Source organism: Thermobia domestica, chromosome 11 (genome assembly GCF_964235325.1).
Source record: "Thermobia domestica chromosome 11, izTheDome1.hap1.1, whole genome shotgun sequence".
In the NCBI taxonomy this organism is placed as follows: domain Eukaryota; kingdom Metazoa; phylum Arthropoda; class Insecta; order Zygentoma; family Lepismatidae; genus Thermobia; species Thermobia domestica.
The window spans coordinates 23,410,858-23,423,314 of NC_137464.1; the positions used below are offsets into that span (position 1 = coordinate 23,410,858).

The following is a 12,457-nucleotide window of genomic DNA, read 5'->3' on the forward strand; positions in this document are numbered from 1 at the left end:
TATAAGCAATCTTTCTCTATCTCTCTCTTTCTCGACTTCCGCCAAAACACGGCATTCAAACAACTCTTCGTCAAAAGACAAGTTCCATATAAACAGTTAACAATATAATGCTACTATTAACAACAGATGTAACACTCATTTATTCTTCCTATTTCTTTACTTCTTCTATATAGGTACTGTCACCTTTCATCTATTTCCACTTCTACCCCCTCCCAAAAATGAAAGGTACACCCACCTGTCTCCCCGCCAGACATCCGTGCATATCTACATATACATACATATACGTAAAGTGAAGTCGCAAAGTAAGTTTCCCTTCTTTTTATCCCGAGAAATCGTAAAGCCATGGGGAAGCAAGAAATAGGTTATGTTGACGGCGCTATTAAAGTACTAGCAGAAAATTCGGATGAGCGGTCCATTATATTCTTGGGAAGTGTTGAGGTTAGATCAATGGATTCTAATCGGTATTGTCAGACATTGACAATACTGAAGTGTGCTGGTTCACAGGAATCGCCCTGGCTTTCTGACATCTGGCGATCTGATAACAATTCGAGAGTGCACTCGGAGACGGCAACACAAAACGATCTTTGCCCCATCGGTTGGAAACGCCTTGTCCATCCGCCATACAGTCCTGACCTCGCATCCAGCGACTTCCATCTCTTTCCGGTACTGAAGAAGGCCCTCATCGAAGGTCACTTTGGAACCAATGATGAAATGAAGACAGATCGAAAGTCACTTTGGAACCAATGATGAAGTGAAGAAGGCCGTGACTTTTCTTTAGTGTGCAGACCACACATTATTTTCCAAGAGGGATCTCTAAGCCTTATAAAGCGGTATGATAAATGCATCAACGTCCTTGAATCTTACGTGAAAAAATAATCTTTTAATTTTCGCAGTACAGTATTTGTCCTGCATAAACACCTCTATGCATAGTTGCCAGGGGAAATTTATTTTGCGACTTACCCTCGAATATATAATATTTTCTTTAAAGATAAAGCACTGTTTATTATAAATTCTTTATTTTCTTTATACATTTACAATGTAGTGTGTATATACAGCCAGTTAAGATATTCTGCTTTACGATGCAACTTTTTTTGTTTTTGAAATACTTACAGCTTGAAATGTGAAGCAGGCAGAAACTGTTGAAGGGTTTGTGACAAGAGGAGACAGTACTAAGTGATACCAGGTAATTTTTTAGTCTAGTAAGTGTACAGGGTGTTTTAAAGGGAGCAAAAATGTATAAAAAATCTAAAATATGTATTCCAAAGATATTTTAACCCGATTCTGTCTTGACAAGAACTATAAGAGACATTACATCCAACTAAGAGACGGTTATGCTGAAAACTTAGTAAAATAGACACAAAGCAAAATAAAGGATACTTACTCTTTTGCGATGAAGAAAGAAAGTAAATATATAAACAAAAGAGGTTTTCGCTACTAAAATCTTTCGTCAGGTTAAGAGAAAGAGAAGTGAACCAAAAAAATTAAGGTACGAATAGAAAATTATCTTCACATCTCACCAATTTTTGTGGTAAAATTAAAAAAAAATTGTCTTTCTCTGCCTAACAAGATACAAATAATCGAAAATGTTTATTATATTTTATTTTGGAAAGGCATCTAAGTAGCTTTCTATTAGTGTAAGTATCCTGTAAATTTTACTGCTAAACTGAATATTCAATTCTACTAAATTTAGTCGATACTGTCAGAGAAATCGTCATTCTTTTGTTCAGAAGGATTGGAAATATCGTACCTATATGATAACTTAAAAACGTTTCAGAAAGTACTTAATCAATGTTGTTGAATTCAATATTGTTTTGATAATAGGGTGATATTTCATATGACATATTGTTAGGCTTGCCAGACGTTCCGGTTTGATCGAGTCAATTTCGGTTTTGAGGGGTCGTCCAGGCGTCCAAGCCGGTTTCGTGTTTAGTCACGGTCTGACGGGGAAGTTTAAGTTTTTAGTCGCAAAGTTATTTAACAACTTCTAGCGCTTTTTCCATTGTGATCTAGTGACATTTTAAATCTACGATCTGGCAACATTTTTAAGCACTGCGAGTTGGTATATATACTTGTACATTGAGTCGTCATCTTATACTGTGCTTGTAATAGAGTATTAGTAACAGTTGAATGTTTCAGTTGGTTACAATGCCTAGAAGATCGTGCACATTTAATGATGAGCTGAACAACAAAAATTTCATTGTGCATATGTCTTGCTAAGTTGAGAATTTATCACCAGAATTTTTGATAAAATATTGGCATTAAGAATATCTCGGTTTGGAGCTTCAGAAATCTGGCAAGTCTACATATTGCTATTTATTTATTTATTTATTTATTAAATTTTGCTGCAGCCCATTAAGGAATGTCAAATAATGGGGTTCGATCTAACACTTTAAAGACACCTCAAGAGAAAAAAAATGACAAGTTTGCGTATTTCCTCGAATTTTAATTGGTAATTAAGTGGAAACATACATATGTATCACTTCATTTCACAACTTGTTTTCAATGTTTAACAGTTCGGGTATAAAAGTTGAACCACGAGATTAAATCAGAGCGATATAACATAATCACCTAATACTTTATGATGCAATATGTATAAATATTATTTTTTTCAAATTGCAACAGCGCAGAAATAAAAACAAACCACATTGAAATAATATATACTTTGTAATAACTAAACTTTTAGTATTATAGAAAAACACGTATTATCATTAATTTTTATGATACTTGCCTACATATTTACGATTCCGCGGTATATTCTTGATCGTTGCTGGTATCAGATCGTATGTGCATGTTTAAACTGTACAACCAAAGCGATGATAAATAAGAAAAGCTTTTCCAAAGTGGCAGTCATGTGTTTCAAATGATACTTAAAAAGACAAAGACATTTTACCGCAACATTCCTGTACTAAATTATAACACAGACCGTTTCAATGCTTCTCGAACCCCTTTTTTGATGTATAGCATTTGAGTAAAACTTGTAGAGTCAAAGTAGAGGTATATAGAAATCTGACAACTTGCCTATTGGACCTTAACATCAAAAATATCATTCCATAATTGCTAAAATGCTATGTGATAGTGCCAGAAAAATCCCTGTGTAAGGAATTTTGATATAAAGGATTATATCTGTGTCTGTTAGTCTGAAATTCTATAGATCGCTTCCGAAAGTGCCTGTATTCCGCCGCATGTCAACTCCCAAATGTAATTTAAATAATTGTTGGTTTTCTATGTATAAAGACAATGCATCATTAAAATGATGCTTTTCTTTAATATTCTCAATGTATTGACCACCAAGATCTGAATAAGATAGGTAGACGTGGACCCATAGGCTTTATGTCTGTCTCACCGTGCTTGAGTTTGTCTAGGAAATAGTTCATTTCCGATGACAACTTACGAAATGAAATGAAATATTTAAGTTTTACGTCCCACGGTTATGCCGGCTAGGCTAAAGGAGACGATGATGATGAGAAATGAATGAAATGGTGGAATGAAGAAAGTAGGAGGGAACGGGAGAACCCTGAGAAAACCCACATACACGGTGTTTGTCCACCACAAAGTTCATTTGGCGCGAGCTGGAATCAAACCAAGGATCCCATGCACCAGAGGTGAAACTCTTCTACCACTGAGCCACCGCGGCCCCTAACCAACTTATATTGAGCTTATTTTTCTCTCCAGGGTTCGCAGTATTCCGATCGTAATACTTGTATATTTAAGCCTAAATTTTGATAATTTAAAAAGTTAGTGAAAACATAATACCAGAACTACTAAATTTATGAATATTAAGTAGAATGCTTAAATTTACACGTGAATTGTCAGATAAAATTTCAAATTTTTTTTTAAAAGAGAGGATGGTTATTAGAATTAACACATGTATTTTTTAAAACCTTTTTTTGCCAACGCCTTAAATTCTGGGATAAAAGATCAATGCCTAGATTAATCAAATGACTTACACGATCTGCAGTTGAATAATTTTATGTGAGTTCAGTTTTCCTTTGGGTACAGTTTCCAATAGATCATTAAATTTAATAAGTTTCCAATAGATCATTAAATTTAATAAGTTTCCAATAGATCATTAAATTTAATATATTAGAATCTTTTATGAAGATCTAAATGATTTCGAACATAAAGTTCCGTAGGCTATATGAGTAGGTTTTTCTTTCTTTCTAGATAAGTTTAAAACTTACTTCCGTTATGAGCATTATAGAATACTCAATTGAATATTTTATATTGATAGACATGAATTGCTGGCCACTACCTTTTCGTACGATTAAATAAACTCACTTTTTAAAAGAGCAGCTGAAAGTACAACCAAAGTGTAAAATCTAAGCTAAGTAAACTTCAAGCTCAAACTCATAAATTAAAAGAAGTTAAATTCAATTGAGCTACGGTTCCCTTACGCTCACTTAGGTAAAATCACAAATAAAATTTACTATTTGTCTAAAATTTTAAGAAAATAATAATATATATACACAATGTAAACATATGTATAAAATGTATACATGTACCCATATTTAAGACCTAATGAGTCACCTGCAACTTTAAATATAATTTCGTGAAAAAGTGGCTAAGCATTTGCTTCGTAAAATCGATCGAACACATAATGGGCTTGAAGTTTTGTGTACACTATATTTTAATATATTTCGTTTCACTGGATTGGTTTTGAAGGCAAATTTGTAAAGGAGTGTTCTATTTAAGTAGGATTTTATTACTCCTTGGATAAACTACAGATGAGGAAAATAATTATGGTTGTTTTCATAATTCTCTTCTATGGAAAATCTAGGTCAACATAATAAACAAGAGTGAGTATACTGTATCTATTTTCTCATTTGTATCCTCTCCTAAAAGTACGAAAGTGCATTTTCTTGATACAAAGTAAATGAGCAAAATAATTGATACTTAGTTCATTGAAGTTTCTTATTAAACTTATTTTGATTTTTTCTGTATAATTTATTTTGTACATTTATAAAACGTTGTAAAATTTTGGTCCTTAGAAGGACTATGAAAATGGTATGTTTGCAAAGTATGTAAATCGTTCCCTTACTTATTTGATTTAAATAGGTTTTTAAATGGAAATTAATTCTCGTAGGTGTATTAATAGTGGATACTAAGTTAAAAGGCTGGATTATCTTAGTTAAACAACCGAGCTGTCCCTACGGAACTAAAACGTCTACGTTTGAATCTCTTGCAATTACGATTTTGAGAGTTTTAGACAGCTTGAATAATACTAAATCGATTTTAAAGAGAGTTGTAGGAAACTATTAGCTTTCTATATAGAAGGACAATTTGATTTTCATGCCATATTTATTTATTTATTTATTTATTTTAAAAACAGAAAGTTTTTAAAAAGTAGCCAATCATTAAACTCGATTGTGTTTTGAAGGCAGTATACTCCGGCCATTTTCGGACAAATATTCTCTTATATCCAAATGGACCAATTCGTTCCAAATATATTTGACAATAGTATTTATATGGTATGAAAGTGCCGCACTTTCAGCAGCCATTCCACAAAAATGACTTATTTTACATTTCAGTCTAAATTGATACCATCATCTTTCTAAAGAATTCATTTTATGATTTAAAGAACGTTCCACGGTTAATGCAATGAGGAAGAAAGCGTGAGATTCCCCTCTCCCACCAAAAAGGAAGAATAAAACGAATCCGATGTTGTAAACTATAAACTCATTTGACCTGGGATCAAAGCAGGCTTGCACCAGAGGCGTACTTGATAATTGATAAATGAATTAGAGTTTTATGTAACAGTACTTAGACAACATTTTTGCCAATTGTTCAATTTGTTCAGGTATTAGGATATATATATTTCGAATCGGTAGCACAAATTACGAGCATTAATCAATTTCAATCATATTATGTGCTTTACATTCTATTTATATTCTTTTGGAGAGAATTCTGTGTATAGTACGTGTTTTGTTATGGGAGAAAAAGCCTAAGCTACAAAAACTTTATTTGTTTTAAACATAGAAAAACATAATGTATAGAGAACACTACAAAAATACGGTAAAAAGATGAAACTTAAGTGTAATGATTGAAATTGACTCGCGCGAGAATCTGGTGCAATATACCTTTGGCTGAAATTGACTCGTGTGAGAGTCCGGCACAATACACAATGATTGAAAGTATACATGTATGTAACGCAAGTAATGGGATACTTTGTTTTATGCGCTGAAAAATTTTGCTAGTTTTTTTTGACAAGTGCATTCACTCTATCTTCTATAACATACAATTTTAATATCGTAAAACATGAACAGAGTATAAGTAGTTCTTGCCAAGACAGTTACCCAATTTTTTTTTAATAATTATGATCATAAAATACAATTTTTGAAGCTCCCCATTAATAATAGTTTGAAAGCTTGCTTAATATAGATATATATTTATTTATATGTATATCTTTTTTGGCAGTGTGCACAAAATGAGCATGTTAATTTATAATGATGATTTTTTTTTGGTTTTATCTCAATATGTGGAAGGTTTTTCTTTCTTATTTTTTTTAAATGGTAGACAAAAAAAGCTAGCTGCGCACTTGCACCTACAAGGAACATGACAGTAAATGTTAATAATGTTTTCTTTTTTTTAATAATTGTTTATAGTACTATTTTGTTTGTTTTCGAAAATAGAAGTTATTTCTGCTTTGTATTGTAGCAGAGAAAACAATATTTATATACTTATTTTTTTTAATTTATAATATGTATTTTTTTAAACCACAACTCAACTACTGGTAAAAATATTTATTTTTACCAGCTGTGTGAAAAATCCTCTCGTTGCACACAGAATAACAATGGGTTCTTTTATATTTTTTCTTGTTATTTATTTATTTATTTATTTTGTTTTGTAATTAAATTCATTCACACACTAAATACACGCACAATCACGCACACACTATTAAACGCACACTAGAATCACTTTTCCTCTTCTTTTTTTTTTTCTTCTATGAAGTCGCAACATGATAAAAACTGGAGAGGCATGATTATACAGGATAAAGTTCCATCATTTACATATGGGGTTATTGCCAACATAACTTATTTTAGTTGAGTTCTTTCCAAAGAATAATTTTCCTTGAAAGACCCATACAATATCAGCACCAATATCTCTCCTGATGCCCAACACTTTTTCTTTTTTTTTTTTTAATCACCTCCTACATTGATTAAATGTTCATAATTTTATATATTTATACATACACACACACGCAAGTAGATGCCACTTGTATAAGATAGTTTGTTTCTATTTATTTACTTAGTTAGTTAGTTTTGCAGTAAAATCTTCATACTTTTCTAATACCATACTTCATATTTAAATAATAACAAGAAATTTTTAATATTCGTTTTCTAGATTGCTTTTTTTGTTTAGGAGTAGAGACTCTAAGACAAATACTGTTAGATGGTTAATATATGTTAAACTTAATTACTAAAAAACTGTGTTTTACAATTCACTTTGAGTCATTGTGAAATTAAAATAACGCACAAGTTAATATGTAAAATAGAAAAAAAAAATGCAATTCTAACAGATAAACTCTGAAGATATGGAGGATATGAGTAAACAGTTTTTTCTTTTTAACTTGAATTAGGGTGGTGAATATGGAATTTGAGTTTTTTAAAATTTGAAATTGTTGCATTTGATTTATGAATAAATTACTCGTTTGAAAAGAAAGAAGAGAAAGCTTTTTCACTCCTAATCATACGAACGATGAATTTCGCTAGCAAATTTGGAAATGCTGTTGATTGTAATTTTAAGGTATAAATTTATAAGTTCAATAAACGTGCTACTAAATATGTTTTAGCTGAACTTTTAAAACTAAAATTTGTACTTTTACATGAATGTAATCTCAAATACATTAAGGGAAACTAAAATTAAACGTTTCTCTTAGAAAAATTTTTAACAATATAAATGAATCAGTAATTTTTAAAAGGTCATGAGTCAGAAAAGTAAAGTTAAGAAAAAAATTGAACAAAAACCTGTTTAATTTTTCGAACTCCTGCTAGACATGAAATGATCGACCTTTGTTTGAGTAAGTAGAGTTTACTTGCCATTGTACGAAATAAACAACTTGTTTAGAGCAATTGGTAGGAACAAAAATTGTACTCAATGCAAACTTGCTCAATTGTACTCAATGCTATTTTCTGACTCATGATCTCAAAACGATTGATTCAAATATTAACAAGACCTGAAGTTCTCCTAATTTTGTAACGATGTTTAATTTAATGATTATTACTTGTTTATTAAATGTATGTCGTGTACTATTGAAAATTCAACTAGTAAAAATACATGAAACACTTGGGGAATTGTATATAATTTAAAATGCTCTATAGGTAGTTCAGTATTCTGTTTTGGATTTTATGTAAGTGTAAAAATTCTACCTGTAATTTTGATATAATATTCATTTAGGTAATGTTTTTCAATTTTTCCAAGCTCGTAAGGGAACTTCATCATTCGTCTTTTGATATTGTTGAGTTCTCATCGAACTAATTCTCATTGCTTGCTTTATACTTAAAAGGATCAGTCTTATGTAATTGGCTAAGTGGCTCGGAGTCTTTTGCTGTTTTTTGTTCTATCAAGACCAAATAGTTTCCTCTTCTGTGCATTTCATATTTATACACGTATGTTACTTCTTCTTGCTTTCAAAACTATCCTACTCCACACGTTAACACTTTTTTTTTAAATTAATAACTTGTGCTGTCTTTACTTCACTAATCTTTTTGTGGCACTAATTGTCAGTCTTGGCACAGCACCACATATTTAAATAAACAAATCAACAGTGCGTGATAAAAATGTATATTTTTGTACAGCCAATGTAATAATAGTTGTGTGTTAGCTCCTTGATACTCTTTGTTAAGTTTTTGTCTTTTTAATAGGTTCGGAGCTAACACAGTCCTGGAATATATCAACAAATATTACTTTTTTTTGTTTAATTTTACACATACCACTCTTTGATGTCTTTTATGTCACGTTTTTTGGACGTTTTTGGAGGACACTTTTCTCCATTCTTGACGTTTCCATTCATTTGTGACTGGCTTCCGTTGAGGAGGGCTGCATTAGGGCCAGGTCCTTGCGCAAACTGATAGTTCTTGCTTTCGTCTACTTTGTAGGAACCCTCAGAGCGATTCTTGAACTTCAAGATAATAAGAATGATCAAGATAATTGCTATCAAAGCTCCAGCAATGATACCAATAATAAGAGCAGCATTTTCTGCAGCTTCTGACGAAATGCGACTTTTGCCACTCGTTCGGATGTCGCCGTCTCGTGGAGGTGGACGGAACGTTGGATAGGGAAGATAGGGCGGAGGGGGCGGGGACTCAGTCGTGCTAGTTGTACTGGATGTACTCGTTGAGGTAGATTTTGAGGAGGAGGTCGACTCATGTTTTGATGTGGTTGAGTGACTCGTGGTTGAGGAGGTGCTCGTACTTTTGGACTCTGTGAGTGTTGTTCCTGGTTCTTCTGATGTACTACTCGCTTCGATAGCAGTACTTGAAGATTTGTAGATTGTGGAAGAGCTTCCGGGCTCTGAAACAAAGAGTAAGACATTATATAATGAGTAGCAGACAAAATCAAAGAATACGTGAAGAAAATAGATTAATAGGAGGAAAATACACTGTTACGAAACTAAGAGGATGACTTTTACATTATCTAATTTGAAAATGAAAACACATTTTTCAGTTTAGCGTCCCACGATTATGCTTTTTAGGCTAAAGGAGACGCGTAATTAAGGCGAATGAATGATGATAGAAGAATCGGTGGAATGAGGATGTACGAGGAAACAGGAATACCCTGACAAAACCCATGGACACGATGTTGTCTACTACAAACTTACTTGACCGGGAATCGTACTAGGAACCCCATACACAAGAAGTAAGCGCTCTACCACTGAGCCACCGTGTCCCTGATCTAATTTGAGATGCGAACTTGAGATGACAATAACTACAACACCTGGTTTATGATACCATAACTCTGAATTTATTGATGACAGATGTTTGCGCTTCACGAAGTGAAGTGGCGAATGTATTCTAAATATAATTGCAAAAGGGATGCTTAAGAAGTGCTGGATTGCATGTTCCTATTACAGGGGTGCCCACAAGGGGGGGGCTATGACGCAAACTGCGTCATTGAAATATTTGGGGGGGTTAAAAATCTATATAAATATGTTTGACGGGGGGGGTAAAATTAATCGAAAAGTTTTTTTTCATGGAAGAATACCTATGGATAGACAATTGCGGGGGGGTGCGTCATGGACATAAGGGGGGGTGGGCACCACTGCCTATTATGCAGTCCAATAGTGCAAATTATGTTGCGTGATTTCTACACGTAACAGTGACATCCAAACTGTAAGATTAGTTAAGAAATGAATTAGCTTTTGGAACACTATTTCTCAACAACACACTTCAATTAGGTAAGTCTTTGTTTATAAATATCGTTAACAATATTTAGTATAACTGTGCACATTTGGACTTCGTGGGTTTTTTAGTTCTGCAGTTATAAGAATGAACAAAAAGTAAGATGGACGCATAACAAAAACGTAATCGTGCAATATGTATGACTAAAAAGATGAAATAAATGAATGAATGAATACAGTATACTGATAATAAAGAAAATGGAGCCTTTCGATCACCATCGTTTTGAAAACACAAAAGGAGAAACCAAATAAAAATCCTGAAAGAAATAGCAAATATCGAACAGTTTATTAATGTAATTTAGTATCATATTTATATTTAAGTGATATATGGACAATCTATCAAAGATCACAAGACATAATACTTTTGTTAAACTTTTACATATATATACCGGTATGTGGAATATTCAAGATAACTATGTGCGTGCCTTTGCTGTACAAGGCCCCGGGTTTGATTCCAGGTTAGAAGGCACTACAGTGGTTCAGATCCCACTTTAAACTGCAGGGGTCACGTCCTATATAGCCTCACTGTTGACAAATAACCTCCATACAAATCAATCAAAAAAGATAACCACGAAAGAACTTGTACATATATTTGAAAAAAGAATACAATACTGCTAGCTTAGGAAAGACACGACGACTATTGCAACACCACGCACCTTTAATGAAAATGAATCAATTCAGACTGATTGTTTACCAAGCACGTAGCAGAAAACTTTGAACATGAATGTATCCAGAGCTGGACTGACTTGAGAGGTTTCTTACTTGTAAATGTAAACAGAACACAACAAAAATGTTCTGTCGGCCATAGAAGACCAAGAACAAAGTATTGAAGCTGGACATGGAAAACCAAGAAAAAAAATATTCAAACCAGATGTAGAAAGCCAAGAACAAAGTATTAAAGCCGGACGTAGAAGACCAAGAACAAAATACTTAAACTGGACGTAGAAGGCCAAGAACAAAGTATTAAAGCCGGACATAGAAGATTGAGAATAAGTATTAAAGCCGGACTAGAATACCAAGAACAAAGTCCTAAAACCAGACTGAAAGACCAAGAACAAAGTACTAAAACTGGATGTAGAAGATCAAGAACAAAGTGCTAAAACCGGACGTAGAAGACCAAGAACAAAGTACTAAAACCGGACGTAGAAGACCAAGATCAAAATATTGAACAATATTAAGAAAGGTTTATCACATCAGCTCACAAAATTACCAGCAGTAAATATAAACAGGAAGTTTGTTCCTTTCATATTGTCTACCAACCTTTGTTTAGGAGAAAAAAATAAAAGTTTACGTATTGTCAATAACTATTAAGGTTTCATTGAAATTAATAACATTAATACCTCTACTGGAGGAAGCAGTTTCTGTAGTCAAATCTCCTACTCCAGAACCTTGTAGGCAATCCTCATCGTCTCCGCATTGTTTTGTATCGATTTCAGGGGTTGTTCGCGGAGGCAAAGTTGGAGGACGTGTTGGAGGCACATAGACGGGAGTAATTATATCGTCACCTGTTGGAAACAAGAAAATGAGAACGTTATCATTATTCTATTAGTGTTGTTAAAAACAACAAACAGTAACATTATTAATAAATATGATGATTACAAATTTCATTGACACACACACGCACACACACACAAAAAAAAACTTCACTAGGTTATTTCTATAGCTAAGTGCATTTGTTATTTTGAAAGTTACTGAGGGTATATTGAGTTTGGATGGTACAGGTAACAAATGTTAGATTGTAACACACAGATATTTTAAGTGTTGTCATGTTGAATCTGTGGAGTTGTTATAGATTTCATTACAAGGTGAAAGGTTGTATAGGTGAAGTGTATGTGTGTGTGTTTTATCATTTCTACGTGGGTTTTAGCAATGTTTTCCACCAAACTTTAACATATTTTAATCGTTACCAAATATTATTGATACAATTATTTTAAACAGCTTCAACGTTAATCAAATATTTAAAAAATGATAAATAAAAAAATAAAATTTATTATCAAGAAAGAAAAAGAAACTTCTACAACAGTCAAGAATAAATTTTCCATAGAGTTTGCTCTATTTGGA

General features: G+C 32.8%; 1 protein-coding gene across 5 annotated transcripts in view; it reads right to left on the reverse strand.

Moving 5' to 3' along the window:
* Positions 1–999: 999 nt before the first annotated feature.
* Positions 1,000–12,457, reverse strand: part of Nrx-1 (Neurexin 1) — a 962,813-nt gene continuing 951,355 nt past the window's right edge. For all 5 annotated transcript variants that reach the window (XM_081730243.1, XM_081730244.1, XM_081730241.1 and 2 more), the window contains 2 exons: positions 11,737–11,901; positions 1,000–9,510 (listed from right to left, as the gene is read on the reverse strand). In XM_081730243.1, the coding sequence (XP_081586369.1) occupies positions 8,921–9,510; positions 11,737–11,901 (755 nt within the window). In that variant the 3' untranslated portion in view covers positions 1,000–8,920. The remainder of the gene's footprint in view (positions 9,511–11,736; positions 11,902–12,457) is intronic.